The 15275-nt window shown below is 47.6% G+C and overlaps 1 protein-coding gene across 1 annotated transcript in view; it reads right to left on the bottom strand.

Annotated features, from left to right (window-relative positions):
* OTOG (otogelin) overlaps window positions 1-15275 on the bottom strand; it is a 104983-nt gene that overhangs the window by 78949 nt on the left and 10759 nt on the right. Inside the window, exons 9-18 of the mRNA XM_017977939.4 lie at window positions 14888-15018; window positions 14568-14674; window positions 14060-14169; window positions 13560-13688; window positions 12238-12346; window positions 11918-11964; window positions 11262-11407; window positions 3635-3767; window positions 2571-2748; window positions 803-927 (exon numbers count right to left, since the gene is read on the bottom strand). Coding sequence (XP_017833428.4) covers window positions 803-927; window positions 2571-2748; window positions 3635-3767; window positions 11262-11407; window positions 11918-11964; window positions 12238-12346; window positions 13560-13688; window positions 14060-14169; window positions 14568-14674; window positions 14888-15018 — 1215 coding nt within the window. The remainder of the gene's footprint in view (window positions 1-802; window positions 928-2570; window positions 2749-3634; window positions 3768-11261; window positions 11408-11917; window positions 11965-12237; window positions 12347-13559; window positions 13689-14059; window positions 14170-14567; window positions 14675-14887; window positions 15019-15275) is intronic.

Below are 15275 nucleotides of genomic sequence, written 5' to 3'. Positions count from 1 at the left end.
GGGGAGTGTGTGTGTGTGTGTGTGTGTGTGTGTGCACAGTATGGATGTAGGCAGCTACCTCAGTGCACAGCTGGCTGGGAAGGTATGGGTGTGGTTTAGTACATCTGGGTGTGAATATGCAGCTTGATGAAAATCCCTGGAGCTTACATTCTGGTTCAAGGAGACCATCACTAAAAAATTCACATAGCAACTTCAAAAGTGGAGAAGCTAAGGAGCGAGAGTAAGCTAAGAAGCAGCATGGGGAGTGCAAGGCCAAGCAGGAGGGGCAACGGCAATTTGAATTCAGGCAGTCAGGAAGGCCTCAGCAAGGGGGTGATGTCTGAGCAAAAATCTGAAAGAAACGAGGAACTGAGGAATGTGTGTGTCTGCAGAAAGAGCATTCCAGGAGAGGCAACTGCAGGTGCAAAGGCGTGGAGAGGAGAGCAGTCCTGACTGTGTAGAAAGAACAACAAGGAGGCCAGGGTGGCTGCGGCACAGCAGAGGGCATAGGAGTAGTAGGGGACATGGGCAGAGAGGGTGGGGCCTGGTGGGGTCACAGAGCTGACTTCAGCTTTTTGCCCTAAGATGGAGAAGCCAATATAAAGGTGTGTGTGTTTACATGATAGTGAAAGACTACGAGGCTTCCTGCCTGCCTGGACCTCACTGTCTCTCCTCCCCATTCCCCTGCTGCTCCTCCTTTTCTTAGCACTCCTACAAATTTGGCCAGCACCCTCCTGACCTGAGTTCCCTTTACATATCTCTCGAAGAAGCAGTCCTCCCAACCCCACTCGCCCATGCCTCTCCCCTTCCCCTGCCAACTCACCGGCTTGCAGGTGTACATCACAGGGGTCGAGTGGGGAGCCAGGGACCAGCGGGGAGCAAGCAGAAAGAGTTTTCCAGGAATTGCCAAAGAGCTGTGGGGTGCTCTCAGGTACACCCACTGGGGACCTGCAGCCATGTTATAGCCATATTCACACACTTGCCCATGTGGACCCAGGGACACAAATAGCACAGATCCAGGTCAGCATCTACTTGCTCATTTACACACACACAGTCATAATCTACACATCCATACACACACACTCAGAGGAGCATGTGTACTCACCCAAACCTATAACATGTATATGCAGACACCCTCAACATACACACACATACAGAGCACAAATATATGCCAGACAGCCAAGGTGGTCCACACAGCCACATTCAAACACATAGAGTTATGGAGGTACACATGTACACACACACACGCGCGCGCACACACACACACCATTTAACAAAAGGGCTCAAAATGGGCTACGATCATACACTGCCCACTTCATTCCCCACCCCCAGCTCTTCGGGTCAGAAAAGAAACAGGGACATCATGAAGAGAACCCTATAGGGGTAAGACTTTTTCCCTCCTCCCTTCTCCATGGGCAGTTCCTGAAAACTCCTTGGCTTCCCTTTGGCTGTCTCAGTAGGAAACTGTCACACAAGGAGCAGTGAAGGGAGGAAGGGGGATGAGCGTGTTTCCTAGACATGACAAGTTTCCAAGAGTCACCAAACACAGCCATAGGTGCTGAACGAAAGGAGGTCGTGGTCTCTATGGGGGGCAGGTTCTGCCTGGCACCCATCATGTCCCCATATTGTTCCAGGGCAACGACAGCACTCATATTATGTAGGGCAATATTCCTACCCAGAAGTCACATTTAGTAGAGTGGCAAACAGCTTACACACTAAACCAGGGTCTGTCCCTACTATTTGGCCAGCTACCCTAACATCAGCCCTACCAGGCAAGACATAGTAGAATGTCACAGTTTTAAATGTATATGCATTGAAAAGTTCTGAGCTTTATCTCGTTCTTGTTCTTTCCAGCAAATCTGAGTTCTCTTTTTTGGTTAAAGAATGCCTCCCCTGTTTCCTTCTGCATCCACTAATGCATGTAACTCGAAGGACTGGCCAGAATCTCCAGCCTTTAAGATCAATACTTTGTTCCCCTTTCTAGGAACCTTGCCAAGTTCCTAATCTATGTCTGTGCCCAAATATGCCAGCTCACAGAAAACAGCCTTTCCCTGAATATTGGGAGGCTCATGGGGTGCAAACTGAAGAGCCTTCAAGTACCAGGTAGGAAAGGTACATGGGTTAGACTGACCTGGTGGGTTAGAAAGTGGGAATGTTTGTGTCTTTGGCTCACTAGGAGCTTACACTCACCTAAAGTGTCCACCTCAATTAAACAAAACCATGAGCCAAATCAAAGTCAGCCCGAGGTCCCGGGTTTTAAGATCACATTCTAAACAGCATTTCTCAAGGTATGGTCCACAGACCTCCCATACTGGAATCTTAGAGGTGCTTATCAAAAATAGGATTCCTGAGTCCACCCTAAATCTTGAGGAGCAGGACTTAGGAGTCAGTCGTTTAACCAGCTCCCCAGATGAGTCTTCCGCACACAGAGGACTGTAAACTGCTGCTTTAAAGAAACATACTTAAATTTAAATGTAAAGCAATAAATAGTGAAGGCCCACGGGAAAGGCATATTTAGGCAGTACCTCTAGATTCCCCCACCAAGGGGCCCATTTCCCCTCCTTTTCCGCTTCCGGCGCAGGCCTACGTACAGGAAGTCGTCCTGCGTGTTGCCATTGAAGGTGCCGCAGAGGCCCACGGTGTCCTCCACCCATCGCTGGTCCACCTGCAGGTACAGCCGCAGTCCCTCATGGTCGTAGAGCACACGCACACCCACATTCGTCCTCACCCGCAGGAACACGGAGGACAGCCTACGGATCTCAAAGGCATCTGGGCACAGAATTCGAAGGGGGAGAGTGGGAGGGCAGCCAGTACACACCCCGCCCACCACTGCCACCTGCCGGGCCTGCTCAGACCCCCACACGGAAGCCGTGCCTGCCATGAAGCTGGTTTGGGGAGGCTTGAGGAAACCCTGTTCAGTGATGAAATCGGGACCCAGGGATGACATCCCACGGCGGCCTGGGCTGAGAAATTTTTTTTAGCATCAAGTGCCAATTAAAGCTTTGCTCCCACTAAGGAACTGGTACACGTTTCCTCTTCTAGCAGAAGGAGGATTCTGTAACTACCCATTCTCTTCACAGTGGCCACAACACAGTTTTATTATGGAAGCTCATGATACAATTTTAGACTCAAGTGTAACAAATTTAAATTTTAGATTTTATTGTAGAACATTTTATACCCTTTATGGTTTATATTTATTTCTGCAGCCTTTTGACACCCAGTGCATTCCCACTCCTTTCAACCTTGAGCTACTGTTGTTGTTTTTCTTTCTTTCTGGAGCTAGGTTTTTATTTCTTACTCGTTTTGCCATTTTTGTTAGATGTGTTTCTTATGAGCTACACATAAGTTCCTTGTGGAATCAGAGAGTATAACAAGTAGTTAATAAATTATGAGAGTCAGGATGGGAAATATCCATGCTTATGCTCATGTTAGGAGAAGCCACTGCACTGCTAGGAAGCCCATTGTCCTGTTGAAGTGGGACAAGGACACATTTTTGGAGTCTACATTTTTGTAACCAAAGTGTCCCCTACCCTGATCTACCCAGTACTAGAATATGAGTTTTTGCCAGTGTAGCAGTGCTTTTAGCCAGAGAAGCCTGGGAAAAGAGGTCCAAACCCTCAGTTCCCAACTACATCTGTTGTCCACCCAACCGTACCATCTGTGTATGGCGGGATGATCTTGTACTGGTCAAACAGAAGGACATCCCCTGCCTGGGTCAGGGTCACCTGCCTCCGAGGGTCCTGATGCAGAATCACTGACACTGACTGGACACAGGCTCCATCTTGGTTCTGGAGAGACAGAAAGGTCAATAGGGAAGAGATCGTTGGTTTGTCCATCCTGCTTGTTTCAACAGAGCCCTCTAGGGACAAAGACCCCAGCCCAGTTTGAGGGACAGTTGCATCAGAATGACAGACAGAACCCCAAGGATATCAGGGATCATCCAACCAAATGTTATCCTCATTCTCTGGGAATGAGCAGGCAGAGGCTCAGATTGGAGAAGGTTAGTAGCAGAATGAGGATAACACTAATAAAAATGATGGTCAACTCTCAGGTTATCTAAAGACACAGAGAAGAGATGGAACCCAGATGGCCCAGAGTCTGGCCTCAGAAACACTGGCCTCCCCCACCTCATCACAATCCGGAACTTTAATTTCATCCCTTTATGGGTGTTTATATAACTCATTTCATGTGTTATATAACACTCCACTGACAAGCAGTCAGAAAATGAGGTAATATTCTCTGGGCCTCAGATTCTCCACCTCTAAAATGGCGACACATTGGGCCCCTTCCATAACTCCCTCCACAGGAAAACATCCACACAACCATTCACTTAAACACTTAACTGAGCACCAACTATGTGCAAGGCATACTGTATCAGACTTTATGAATTCAGTGATAAGACGAGGTTTCTGTCCTCATGGAAATTATATACTTATGTGGGACACAGACATTAAATAAGCAATTAACAACGTTGATTATTCAATTATAATTGTGATCAGTGCTGTTAGCAGGTGTTGAGTGCTAGAAAAGCATATGAAGGAACCAGACTTAGTCTGCAGAGGTAGGAAAGGCCTTCCTAGGGAATGACAGTAACATAAAATTATCATAACAATAATAAAACCCATAATAATACCACAATATTATGAAATTATAACCAACAGCTAACTTTCACATGGAGTTACTATGTTCAGTGCTGTTCAGATATCTTTGTATATGTTCATTCACCTAACTCTCATAGCCATCTAATTAACAAAGTATTACTAACATGCCCACTTTGCCGAGTAGAAAACCAAGGCACATAGAAAGGTGATATTTGAGTTGAAATCTGAAGAATGCATGGAAGCTAGCTGGGCAAAGAGAGAAGAGGAAGAAGGAGACATCCAGGCAACAGGAACAACTTGTACAAAATCTCTAATGCAGGAAGTCGTTTAATGCATGCAAGGGCATAAAGAAGACAAGAGGGAGCAGAACCCATCAGGCAAAGTCGTTTAAGATGAGGGTCAAGGCTGGGCACAGTGGCTCATGCCTGTAACCCCAGCCCTTTAGGAGGCTGAGGCGGGAGGATTGCTTGAACCCAGGCATTCGAGACCAGCCTGTTCAACATAGAGAGACCCCATCTCTACAAAAAATAAAAATAAAAATAATTTTTTAGAAGGTTCAAGAGGTACGTAAAGGCCAGCTTAGGCAGAGCCTTAAAATATTTTTAGACTTTATCCTAAGTCCAACAGCCAACCAGAGAAAGTGAACCAGGAGAGTGACACAGTGAAGTGACAGAACGATCAGGGCTTAAAACTTTAAAGAAAGACACTGTGCAACAAGCCACAATCATCCTTCTGAGTTCCTGCCCAGGGAGACAGAAAATCCCTGAAACAGCTCAAAATCAGTGTGTCTAAAACATCGTATTATTTGTTCAACCCACTCATCCTCTAGTCCCCTCTGGACATGCGACCTGTGTGGAAATAAAGCCCACACCTTTTAGTCAAAAGTCTCAGGTTCAAATCCTACTGTAGCTGAAAGCTATGTGACCTTAAAGGAGTCACTTAAATTCTCCAGAGCTCAGTTCTCTCCTCTGCAAAACAGATACAACACTTGCATTTTCACAGTCCTACCCAGTTGGGTACAGATTTTTTAATGTGCATAAAATATTTTGGAGGTTGTGTTTATCTCCAAAAACCCACAGAACTTCAGTAAGAGTGAAACTTGATGTAAGCAAATTCTAAAAATCATGTAGAAGGGGATATCAGCATGAAGTGTAGACAACAATTAAAAAATATAACTGCATTACAAACCTATGAAACAATCTTAGCTAAGAGAGTGGGAGGAAAGGTGTTGACATCGTGACTTTGAAATAAGTGGAATTTATAAGACTAAAGGCAGAAGGAGCTGTGCACAAAAACTGTACTCTAGTTGATAAAGTTATTTCCTATAGAGGTATGCACTAATAGGAATATACATGTATACTGGAATTGAACAGTTAGGTAAATGGATGGTGTATGGTGAAGGCCAGGTTTCTTACTGTTAGAGTGAATGTTTACAGATAAGCAAGAGGAAGAAGCTAGAATGATCCATGTGGTATGGATTAGAATTGGACCATGAAGTCCAATTAGTATGAAGTCATGGTTAGCATATAGATACAGATGGCTATACTGAAAAACATTTATACCTATGCATATATACAAAGATAAACATGGTTATGCAGATACAGTCAGCTCTCCATATCCGGGGTGCTGCATCCATGGATTCAACCAACCATGGATTGAAAACATTTGGAAAAAAATATGGATGCTTGTGTCTGTACTGTACATGTATAGACTTTTCTTACCATTATTCCCTAAACAATATAGCATGACAACTACTTATATTAGCATTGACATTGTATTAGGTATTACAAGTAATCTAGAGATGATTTAAAGTATACAGGAGGATGTGCATAGGTTATATGGAAATACTCTATACCATGTTACATAAGGGATTTGAGCACCTGTGGATTTTGGTATCTGTGGAAAGTGGGGTGCTGGAACCAATACCCCACAGGTAATGATGGTACTTCTTTCTCCGTTAGCTGAGAAGGCCTAAAAGAAGTCATACCCCAGTAGCAATGAGCACATCTCATACCCAGATCTTGATTCTAATGCCATTGTCCAATAAAAGGAACCAGGAGAGCCTGGGAATATTTTTGGAGAACAGGATGATACTAGGACTGGGACAGGAATGATACAAGATAAGCCTGGTGCATCTAATAGACCCAGAAAGTAAAAACGTGAACACACACCACACACACTCAGGCCCCACCACCACCACCATATACACACACAATGTCAAAGGGACAAGGAGTCAATTGAAAGATCTCCTGGTGCCCAAAGCTGGAAGAATTCAAGTAAGAACATAAAGATGTAGTGGATTATAACTCAAAGTAGAAAATAAATAGCCATGAGTGTATGCTGATATAAATAAGTAAATGGGAGAAAAGAGACAAATCTCCCTGGTAGAAAAAATCTAAATAATTTATGTAGATTCTCTGCCTTCAAGGAGGGGGAGCATAACTTCCCACTCTGTAAGTGTGGGCTGCACATAGTGACTTCCTTCCAAAAAAAAACAGTGTGGAAAAGGGGGAAAGGAGTAAGTTTACAGTGGAGAAACCTGAAAAACACTACCTCCACCAGATGACCAAGGTCAGAATCAACAGTGATAAGCCATGTTCATAGTATGTACCATGGATAAGATGTGATTAACATGGCACTTTACCTCTGTGTTCTTCCTCCCAAAAAACATAACCCCAGTCTAACTAACCATGAGGGAAAAAAATCAGACATATTCCAATAGAGGGGCATTCTCCAAAACACCTGACCAGCACTCCTCAAACTGTCCAGGTCATCATAAACAAGGGAAATCTGAGAAACTGCAGCATCCATGAAGAGCCTAAGGAGACACGATGACTGTATGTAATCTGGTACCCTGGATCAGAAAAATGACATTAGGTAAAAACTATAGAAATCTAAATAAGGTATGGACTTTGGCTAATGATTATTAACATCAGTTCGTTACTTTTAACGTATGTATCATACTAATGTAAGATGTCAGGGGAAAGTGGGTGTAGGATAGACAGGAACTCTGGTACTGTCTTTGCAATTATTCTGGAAAGATAAAGATGTTCTAAAAAATAAAGTCTGCTTTAAAAAACACTTTGAGGACTGCAAACACTACACAGATTCTGGGTGGATGTATTAAGACGCTGCAATAACATCCACCCTAGGTTGGGCTCAGCTCTGCCTCCTGCTGGCTGTGGATCGTCAGGAATGCCCCAAGCCTCTGCAGACCTGTCTCATCATACTTAAAACAGGGAGAATGATAACTACCACACGGGGTATGTTGAGACTTAAATTAGATGTTATTTACAAAGTAATTAGTCAAAGTTCAAAGCACGGTGCAAACATTGTATCACTGTCATTAGCATCCTCTCTGTTAATGTCCTGCCCCACTCCGTGCTGGTCACCCAGGATTGCAGCCACAGCTTCATCTTTGACTTCTCTCCCACACACTCCCAACTTTACCAGTCAGTCAGTTGCCAAGTCCTTCTGCATCTGCTTTAATGGATACTGGAATATTCCGACCTCGTTGCTTTTCTCATATGATCTAATCAGCCCTTGGAGTGCCCTCCCTCCCTCTCCTTACCCCTGCATACCTGATTTCTTTTTAGGCTCCCTTTTTAGTCCACTCAGCCCAAATGCCATCTCTGTCATGAGGTTTTCCCTGATCCCTTTTTTCTGACCTGTAGGACTATTTCTTCCTTCACAGAACTCCCTGTGATGGCACTGATCATGTTGCAGCTTGTGTGGAAGCTCTCTGAGGACATGCTGACCTCCCTACAGGCCACAGGAGCCTGGATCAGGGTCTGATCCCTCTGTGTAACCTCACCATGCCCAGCTGGCACAGGGCTGGCCCTCCATGGGTCCATGATGTGGGTGAAGTTCCAAGGAGGAGAGCTGGCCCAAGATAAAAAGAACCTGCTGTCAAGAGGCACTGTCCTGCAAAGAAGAGGGCTGCCTCAGGCCAAGGCTGGCCCACCGCCTATCAGGGACCTGGCAACCTTCTGCAACCTTCTCTCTTCTCTTTGGCTGGAAACCAGTCTTCTGCCCCTGACTCTGCCCAGAGAGAATATGGCCTGCTGTGGTGGCTCACACCTATAATCTCAACATTGGGAGGCTGAAGCAAGTGAATCACATGAGCCCAGGAGTTCGAGACCAGTTTGGGCAACATTATGAACCCCCATCTCTTACAAAAAAAAAACAAAAACAGCCAGATGGCATGTGCCTGTGGTACAAGATTACATATAATCCAGGATACCAGATTACATACAGTCATCATGTCTCTTTAGGATCTACTCTGGAGGCTGAGGTGGGAAGATCAACTGAGCCTGGGAGGTTGAGGTTGCAGTGAGCTGAGATTGTGCCACTTTACTCCAGCCTGGGTGACAGAAAAAAAAATGTGGGGGGGATGCTCAGTAAGCAACCCTGAGGCCCAATAGCCCTCAGAATTCTGTGAGTGGGAAGGAGCAGCTGGGCTGTGTCTGTGTGTCCTGTCTGTCTTTTGCCATCCTCAGAATGTTATAGAAATGACTCCACTTTTGAGAAAGAGCCATTTCCTGACTCAGAAAGCAGCCAAGGCAGGGCCAGGCCATGCTCTAGCAGAAAGAAGGGAAGGGGACCCTCAGGCCAAAAGGAGAAGAAAATCCAGTCCTCTGCCTCATCCACAGTTCAGCCTGTGTCCCCAGGGTCATGGAGTGACACCTTCACCTGATGCCTGCCCACTCTCAGGGCCCTCAGTGCTGGGGGCTGGAGCAAGGCCAGCAGGGAGGCAGGACTGGGGGGCAGCTGCCCTGGGTGTGGGTGTGAGCTCCTGCTCTGATGTGCGGGGAGGAGCTTGGGCACAGCCCAGACTGGAGCTTCCAGGACTGGCTGAGCATGATCAGCCCAGGGACAGCAGAGTCACCTCTGAGAGGCAAACAGACCCCCATCTACCCCAGACTTGCACGTTGGCCATTTTCTCAGTTATGCTCACAGGTGACTGACACAGCTCAAGGGTCATGTCCTCCAGGAAGTCTTTCCTGATCCACTTCACACTCCTGCCACCCAGAGCCCAAGTAAAACAAGAAGAAGAAGTTCCCCCGTGGAGATCCACCCTGTGCCCTCCATGTTCTCACAGCTGCTGAAGCCAAGTTACAACAGGTTCACTTGTCTGCCTTGCCCACCAAACTATAGGGCCCAGGAAGGCGGAGCCACCTCTAATTCATCCCAGTCTCCACCCAGCTCAGCTTCTGGCACAAATAGGTATTCAATGTTTGCAAAAGGAAGGACAAAAAGATGGAATGAAAGAAGGAAGGAAGAGAGGGACGAATGTTGAAGGTGCAATCCAATGAAACAGAGAAGATAAAGTTGAATTAAACCAATTTTAGAGATTTTTTTTTTAAACACAGAGGCCCACTCCATGATCAGGAATTCCAGTTAAAAATTTATAAGGAAGAGATTTCTGTATGCCATTCACACTGGTCTTTCTAACACTGTTTTGAGTTTATTGCAGTAAATATTTTGGGATTTTTCTGTAAAATGGGTGTAATTTTCCTAATACAGGTATGCAACAACAAAAGAAGTTGTTTGCATGCTGTTCAAATTGTTCTATATAAAAATGCTCTTAAAAGACACAGAGTTATCCTAGAAGCTGAATTCTTTTTTATTTGAAATTTTAAGTCAAGTCCTTTATGAGGACCATAGCAGGCTGGGCGCAGTGGCTCACGCCTATAATCCCAGCACTTTGGGAGGCCAAGGAAGTCAAATCATGAGGTCATGAGGTCAGGAGTTCGAGACCATCCCGACCAACATGGTGAAACCCCATTTCTACTAAAAATACAAAAATTAGCCAGGCGTGGTGATGCATGCCTGTAATCCTAGCTACTCGGGAGGTTGAGGCAAGAGAATAGCTTGAACCTGGGAGCGGAGGTTGTAGTGAGCCAACATCGTGCCATTCCACTCCAGCCTGGGCAACAGAGCAAGACTCCATCTCAAAAAAAAAAAAAAAAAAGCAGTAGACGACAGTGTCCTTTTGTAAAAATTGTGGAATATAAAATGTTTTAAAATTTTAATTTTCTTCATGTGTGAAGACACATAAAGTATGGGAGGAAACCAGCAATCAAACTAACTTTTTGTAGATAGTCACTACATTTCTTTAAACTGTTTGCCACTATGTATTCTGCAAGAGATTTGTTTCAGAAATTAATTGGTTTAAAAGTAGGCACCAGTGTTATACTTTCATATATATATTTATATTTATATATAGAGAGATTGAAATTTTACTATATATTTTATATATTTATGTATATTTATTATATATAGATATATAAAAATTATATATAGATTTAAATTTTACTACATATTGTATATTTATATATTATATATACATTTATATAAATATACGTGTGGTGTGTGTGTGTGTGTGTGTGTATATATATATCTATCTATCTATCTATATATATATATATATAAATTTTAGGTAGTAAAATCTAAAAACAAAATCCAAAGCCCACTGAGGCCCAGGAAAGGGAAATAACTCTCAGTCAGCAGAGGTGCTGGGGCCGGAAGCCAGTCTTCTGCCCCTGGCTCTGCCCAGAGAGAAGAGGCAGCAGGTGGGGGCCATGGGAAGACCAGAGCCCTGCCCTGAGTCCCAGTCTCTCTTGGGGGCAGGAGACAGGGGTAGCTGGGTGGATGGGGCTTGGGAATCCCAGCTCTTACCAGGCCACACGGGGCATTCTGCAATGTCACGGTGAAGGTGCCCGAGGAGCGGCTCTTGGCCAGGATGTACTGACATGTGGCGGGGAACGTGTACCGGCGGCCATCGAAGGTTGTGAAGTGAATGTCACCAGTCACTGAGCACTCAGCTGAGAGGCAGAGAAAGGCCACTGACCCACGGGAGCTACCCCAGGGGAACTCTGCCCTGCAAGCTCCAAGCATGAGCAGGACACAGCACCCCACCCTCAAGAATCAGAGCAGTGTAAGGAATGAGGCCTGCCCTCTGAGAGCCCTGGGCAGTGGGAGACATAGGCCTGTGCCCAGAGAACTCTTTGAAGAGAGGCACAGCCTTGCCCTGGGAGTCTCCCTTGGAGGGGAGACCAGGGCCTGCCCTTGAGAACCAGGCTCAGTCCAAGTCCCCCTACCTAACTCAGGAAGGTCCTTAGATATACAGAACCCATGGAAAACCCTTCCTGGCAGGGGCTGGAGCCATCCCTTAATCAGGCAAAGTGGTTCTGAGGAAAGAAAGGGGCCCAGACTTAGCCAAGGGAACTGAGTGACACCCCCACCTGCAGCAGGCCTGGCCCCCAGAGGTTCCTCATCCCAAACCTATCAGACTGGTGGAAGGGAGTCTAGTGCAAGATGGAAGTCAGACATACCTGGGCAGACGGCTGTGCTGCACACCCACTTGCCCGCGGTGCATGTGCTAAAACACAGAGACCAAGGAGGCAAGGGGTCACCCCTCCAGGCTGGGGCTAGATGCTGGGAAACTGCAGGGCCCACAGTGCGCCTGTTCCCAGCACTCAGTCACCCATCTCTAAAATAGGTGGTAGAGATTCTCCCCATGGATTGGAGCTAATGAGATTTCCCTGGGACTCAAAGGTACTGAGTGAGAGCCCCTAGACCCCAGAGGGACAGCCCTCGTGGAAAGCCTCAGCAGCCATGCCCCACACCCTGCTTCCCGGCAGCAGACACAGACCAAGCATTGCAGTCTTCCTTCACCACAGAGCCAGGTGGGTACATAGTCCCGTGAAACTCACAGGGACACTCAGCTGGTGCCACACAGTCCCCATCCTCGAAGATGAGCCCTACAATGACAGCAAAGGGCTTAACTCACCTCTGCCCCTGTTCACAAACCATTCGTGGCTCCTGGGCCTGCGATAAAGATCCCCTTATCTAACTTCTTTCACCGCTTAACTCACTTCCAAACTTTCTCCTCTCTAAACCCTTGGCTCAGCCAGAAGTGAACACCTTCTGGTGAAAGAATCCCATCTCTAGACCTTTGCTCAGAGAACTGCCCACAACCCCACCTCCAACCTGCACGTGAGCTTCTCCTCACCACCTCTCAAAAGCCTGTGACCACATCTAAAGCAGCTTAGGCACCAGGCACCGCCTCCTCCAGGAATGACTTCCCTGACAACCTCTCCCCCTTCTGAATTCCCGTATTTTTTCTCATCTGAACTCCTGAGCTGGTCTTCACCTCACCATACCTTAGACTGGTCATATGAGTGTCACATCCCTGAAACCAGATTCTGATCCCCAAAGTCAATGCCTGTATCTTTATGTTTTTATCTCGGCCATCATCCTAGCCAAGTGAGTTGCACATTATAGATGTGCTGCAAATTTATACACTGAAAAACAACAGGATAAAGTCCCCACACCTGGGTGCATGCTTAAACAAATGTATGTGTTTATGTAAGTGATGACCTGTTCTCATGATACACACAAGAAGTGCAGTCCTGATTAACTTAAATACCCCTATGAAATCAAATGTCCTGATGAATCTCTCAAGAGGCTGCCATTCTGTCCCCACCCTCACTTCCCTTAAACCATTCTGATTCATTTATTTGTTAATTGTTGTTTCTTCCTTCCTTCCTCCCTCACTCCCTCCCTCCTTCTTCCTTTCTCCCTTTTCCCCTCCCTCCCTTCCTTCTTCCCTCCCTCCCTTCCTTCCTTCTTCCCTCCCTCCCTTCCTTCCTTCTTCCCTCCCTCCCTCCCTCCCTCCCTCCCTTCCTTCTTCCCTCCCTTCCTTCCTTCTTCCCTCCCTCCCTTCCTTCCTTCTTCCCTCTTTCCCTCCCTTCCTTCCTTCCTTCTTCCCTCCCTCCCTTCCTCCCTCCCTCCCTCCCTCCCTTCCTTCTTCCCTCCATCCCTCCCTTCCTCCCTCCCTTTTTCCCTTCCTTCCTTCCTTCTTTCCTTCCTTCCTTCCTTCCACAAACAGGAATCTTCTGAACTCCTGCTTTATGCCCATCTGTGCCAAGCCATGAAGATGGTGCCAGGCACCTACATCTGCCCCTAGCATACCATTGGGGCAGTAGCAGCCATCCACACAGGCGATCTCACTGTCCACGCAGGATGCCCGGGGCTGGCAGGCGGCAGGGCAGCAGGCGATGCACTCATTGTAGGTAAAGGCCTTCTCCTTGCAGTGCACAGCTTAGGAAGGAGGGAGTCCATGGTCTGTCAGCTACTGGCCCCAGCTCTGCCAGGACCCAACTCCTACCCCAGGCCATGGGTGGGGATGGGAGGGAGGTCTTTGATTTTCCTAATTCTCTAGTTCCAGAGGGAGCATTGGGGGCCCAGGAAATTGTCAAGGAGAAGGAATTGCAAGGGGAGGCTCTGAGAATCACCCAGTCTAGTCCCTCCCACTCTGAGCCTCAGGGTTTTCATCTGTCACATGGCAACAAAACCTCGGGGCTTACAGTTCTGACAACTGTGATTCTGAGCAGGACAAGACATTGAGCTGAGGCCTGAGAATGCCACCCACAGCCTGAAGCCCTCCCTGCCCACTAATGCGCTGCACCTACTGCATTGCCAGAGCTGGGTCCTCCAGCCCTGCAGGGGCCGCCCTGCCTGGGCACATGCCCGGGCATACTCCGCCAGCGCCCGGCACCAGGTGGCCTCATCACCCATTGACCTGTGCAAAGAAACCAAGGGTCACACTGGAACAAAGCCCAAAGTGCCACCAGCCCACCAGCATGCCAGAGCTTCAGGGAACCCCCTCCTCTCCACCCAGCTGGGCAAGGCTGCCCAGGAAGGCATCTAGGTGCACAGATCCCTAGACTTGAGCCACAAATCCTGGATTGTAGTCCCAGCATTGCCACTAACTTGTTGTATGACCCTGATGGGGTCCAGCCCCATTTCCGGACTTCACTTGAATGGGGCAGCTCAGTCCCACCTATGCTGGGATAAGAATTTCCAAGCCTTGGGAAGCAGATCTGGCAGTACCTGGGTTCAGTCAGCTTGGTGGCCCATGTGCTGAGCACTCACCCAAATACTAGAGAGTTCCCCATAGCCCACAGCACCCCTACTTACTGGCAGAGATCACTGGTGCAGCTGGCTGTGAAGGGCAGAGGGCTGACATAGGCATGGCAAGCATCAAAGGGGGGCCGCAGGAGAGCCTCACATTTCTCATACACACCCTGGAGCAAGGAGCCAGAAGCCAGGGCTAGAGGCTGGCAAAGCCACACACAGCCCCACGCAGAACCCCAACTTGGACCGGAGGGAAAGGGTAGAGAAGAGAGGGATGGGGCCAAGGTCACCAGCCACCCTGGGGTCCTGCAGCCAGTGGCTTTCCGAGAGTTGAATAGCAAGCCAGGCTCTAGGGTGGGGGAGTCTCTCCCCAGGGTCCAGACCTGCATGGTTCCTGGGCTCTGCTGCAGGCATGGTGGGCGAGGCAGGGAGGAGGTTGTGGGCCCTGGAAGCTGGTTTGGGGCCTGCTCCTGCCAGCTGTGCACAAACTCAGCCACGTCATCAGTCAGCTTCCCTGGAGGAGGGAACTGACATAACAATGGGGCAGCGGTGGGGTCGGGTGGACAGGAGGGACAGAGAACTCTGAGGGAAAGTCGATGTCAAGGGATGGGTAAGGAGTTTTGAAGAATCCAGTCTCCTGAGCTCCCATCCCAATCAGGGTTTCCCAACTGAGCCATTCTCCTGAAAAAGCTGTTTGGAAGTAACAGCCAAGAATGGTCAGGAACCTTTAGCAGCTCCCTATGGCTCCAAACTTGACGCAGCACCACACGC

Source organism: Callithrix jacchus, chromosome 10 (assembly GCF_049354715.1).
Source record: "Callithrix jacchus isolate 240 chromosome 10, calJac240_pri, whole genome shotgun sequence".
NCBI lineage: Eukaryota > Metazoa > Chordata > Mammalia > Primates > Cebidae > Callithrix > Callithrix jacchus.
Note: the sequence above shows the minus strand (reverse complement) of the source record. Positions and strands in the feature narration are given on the sequence as shown.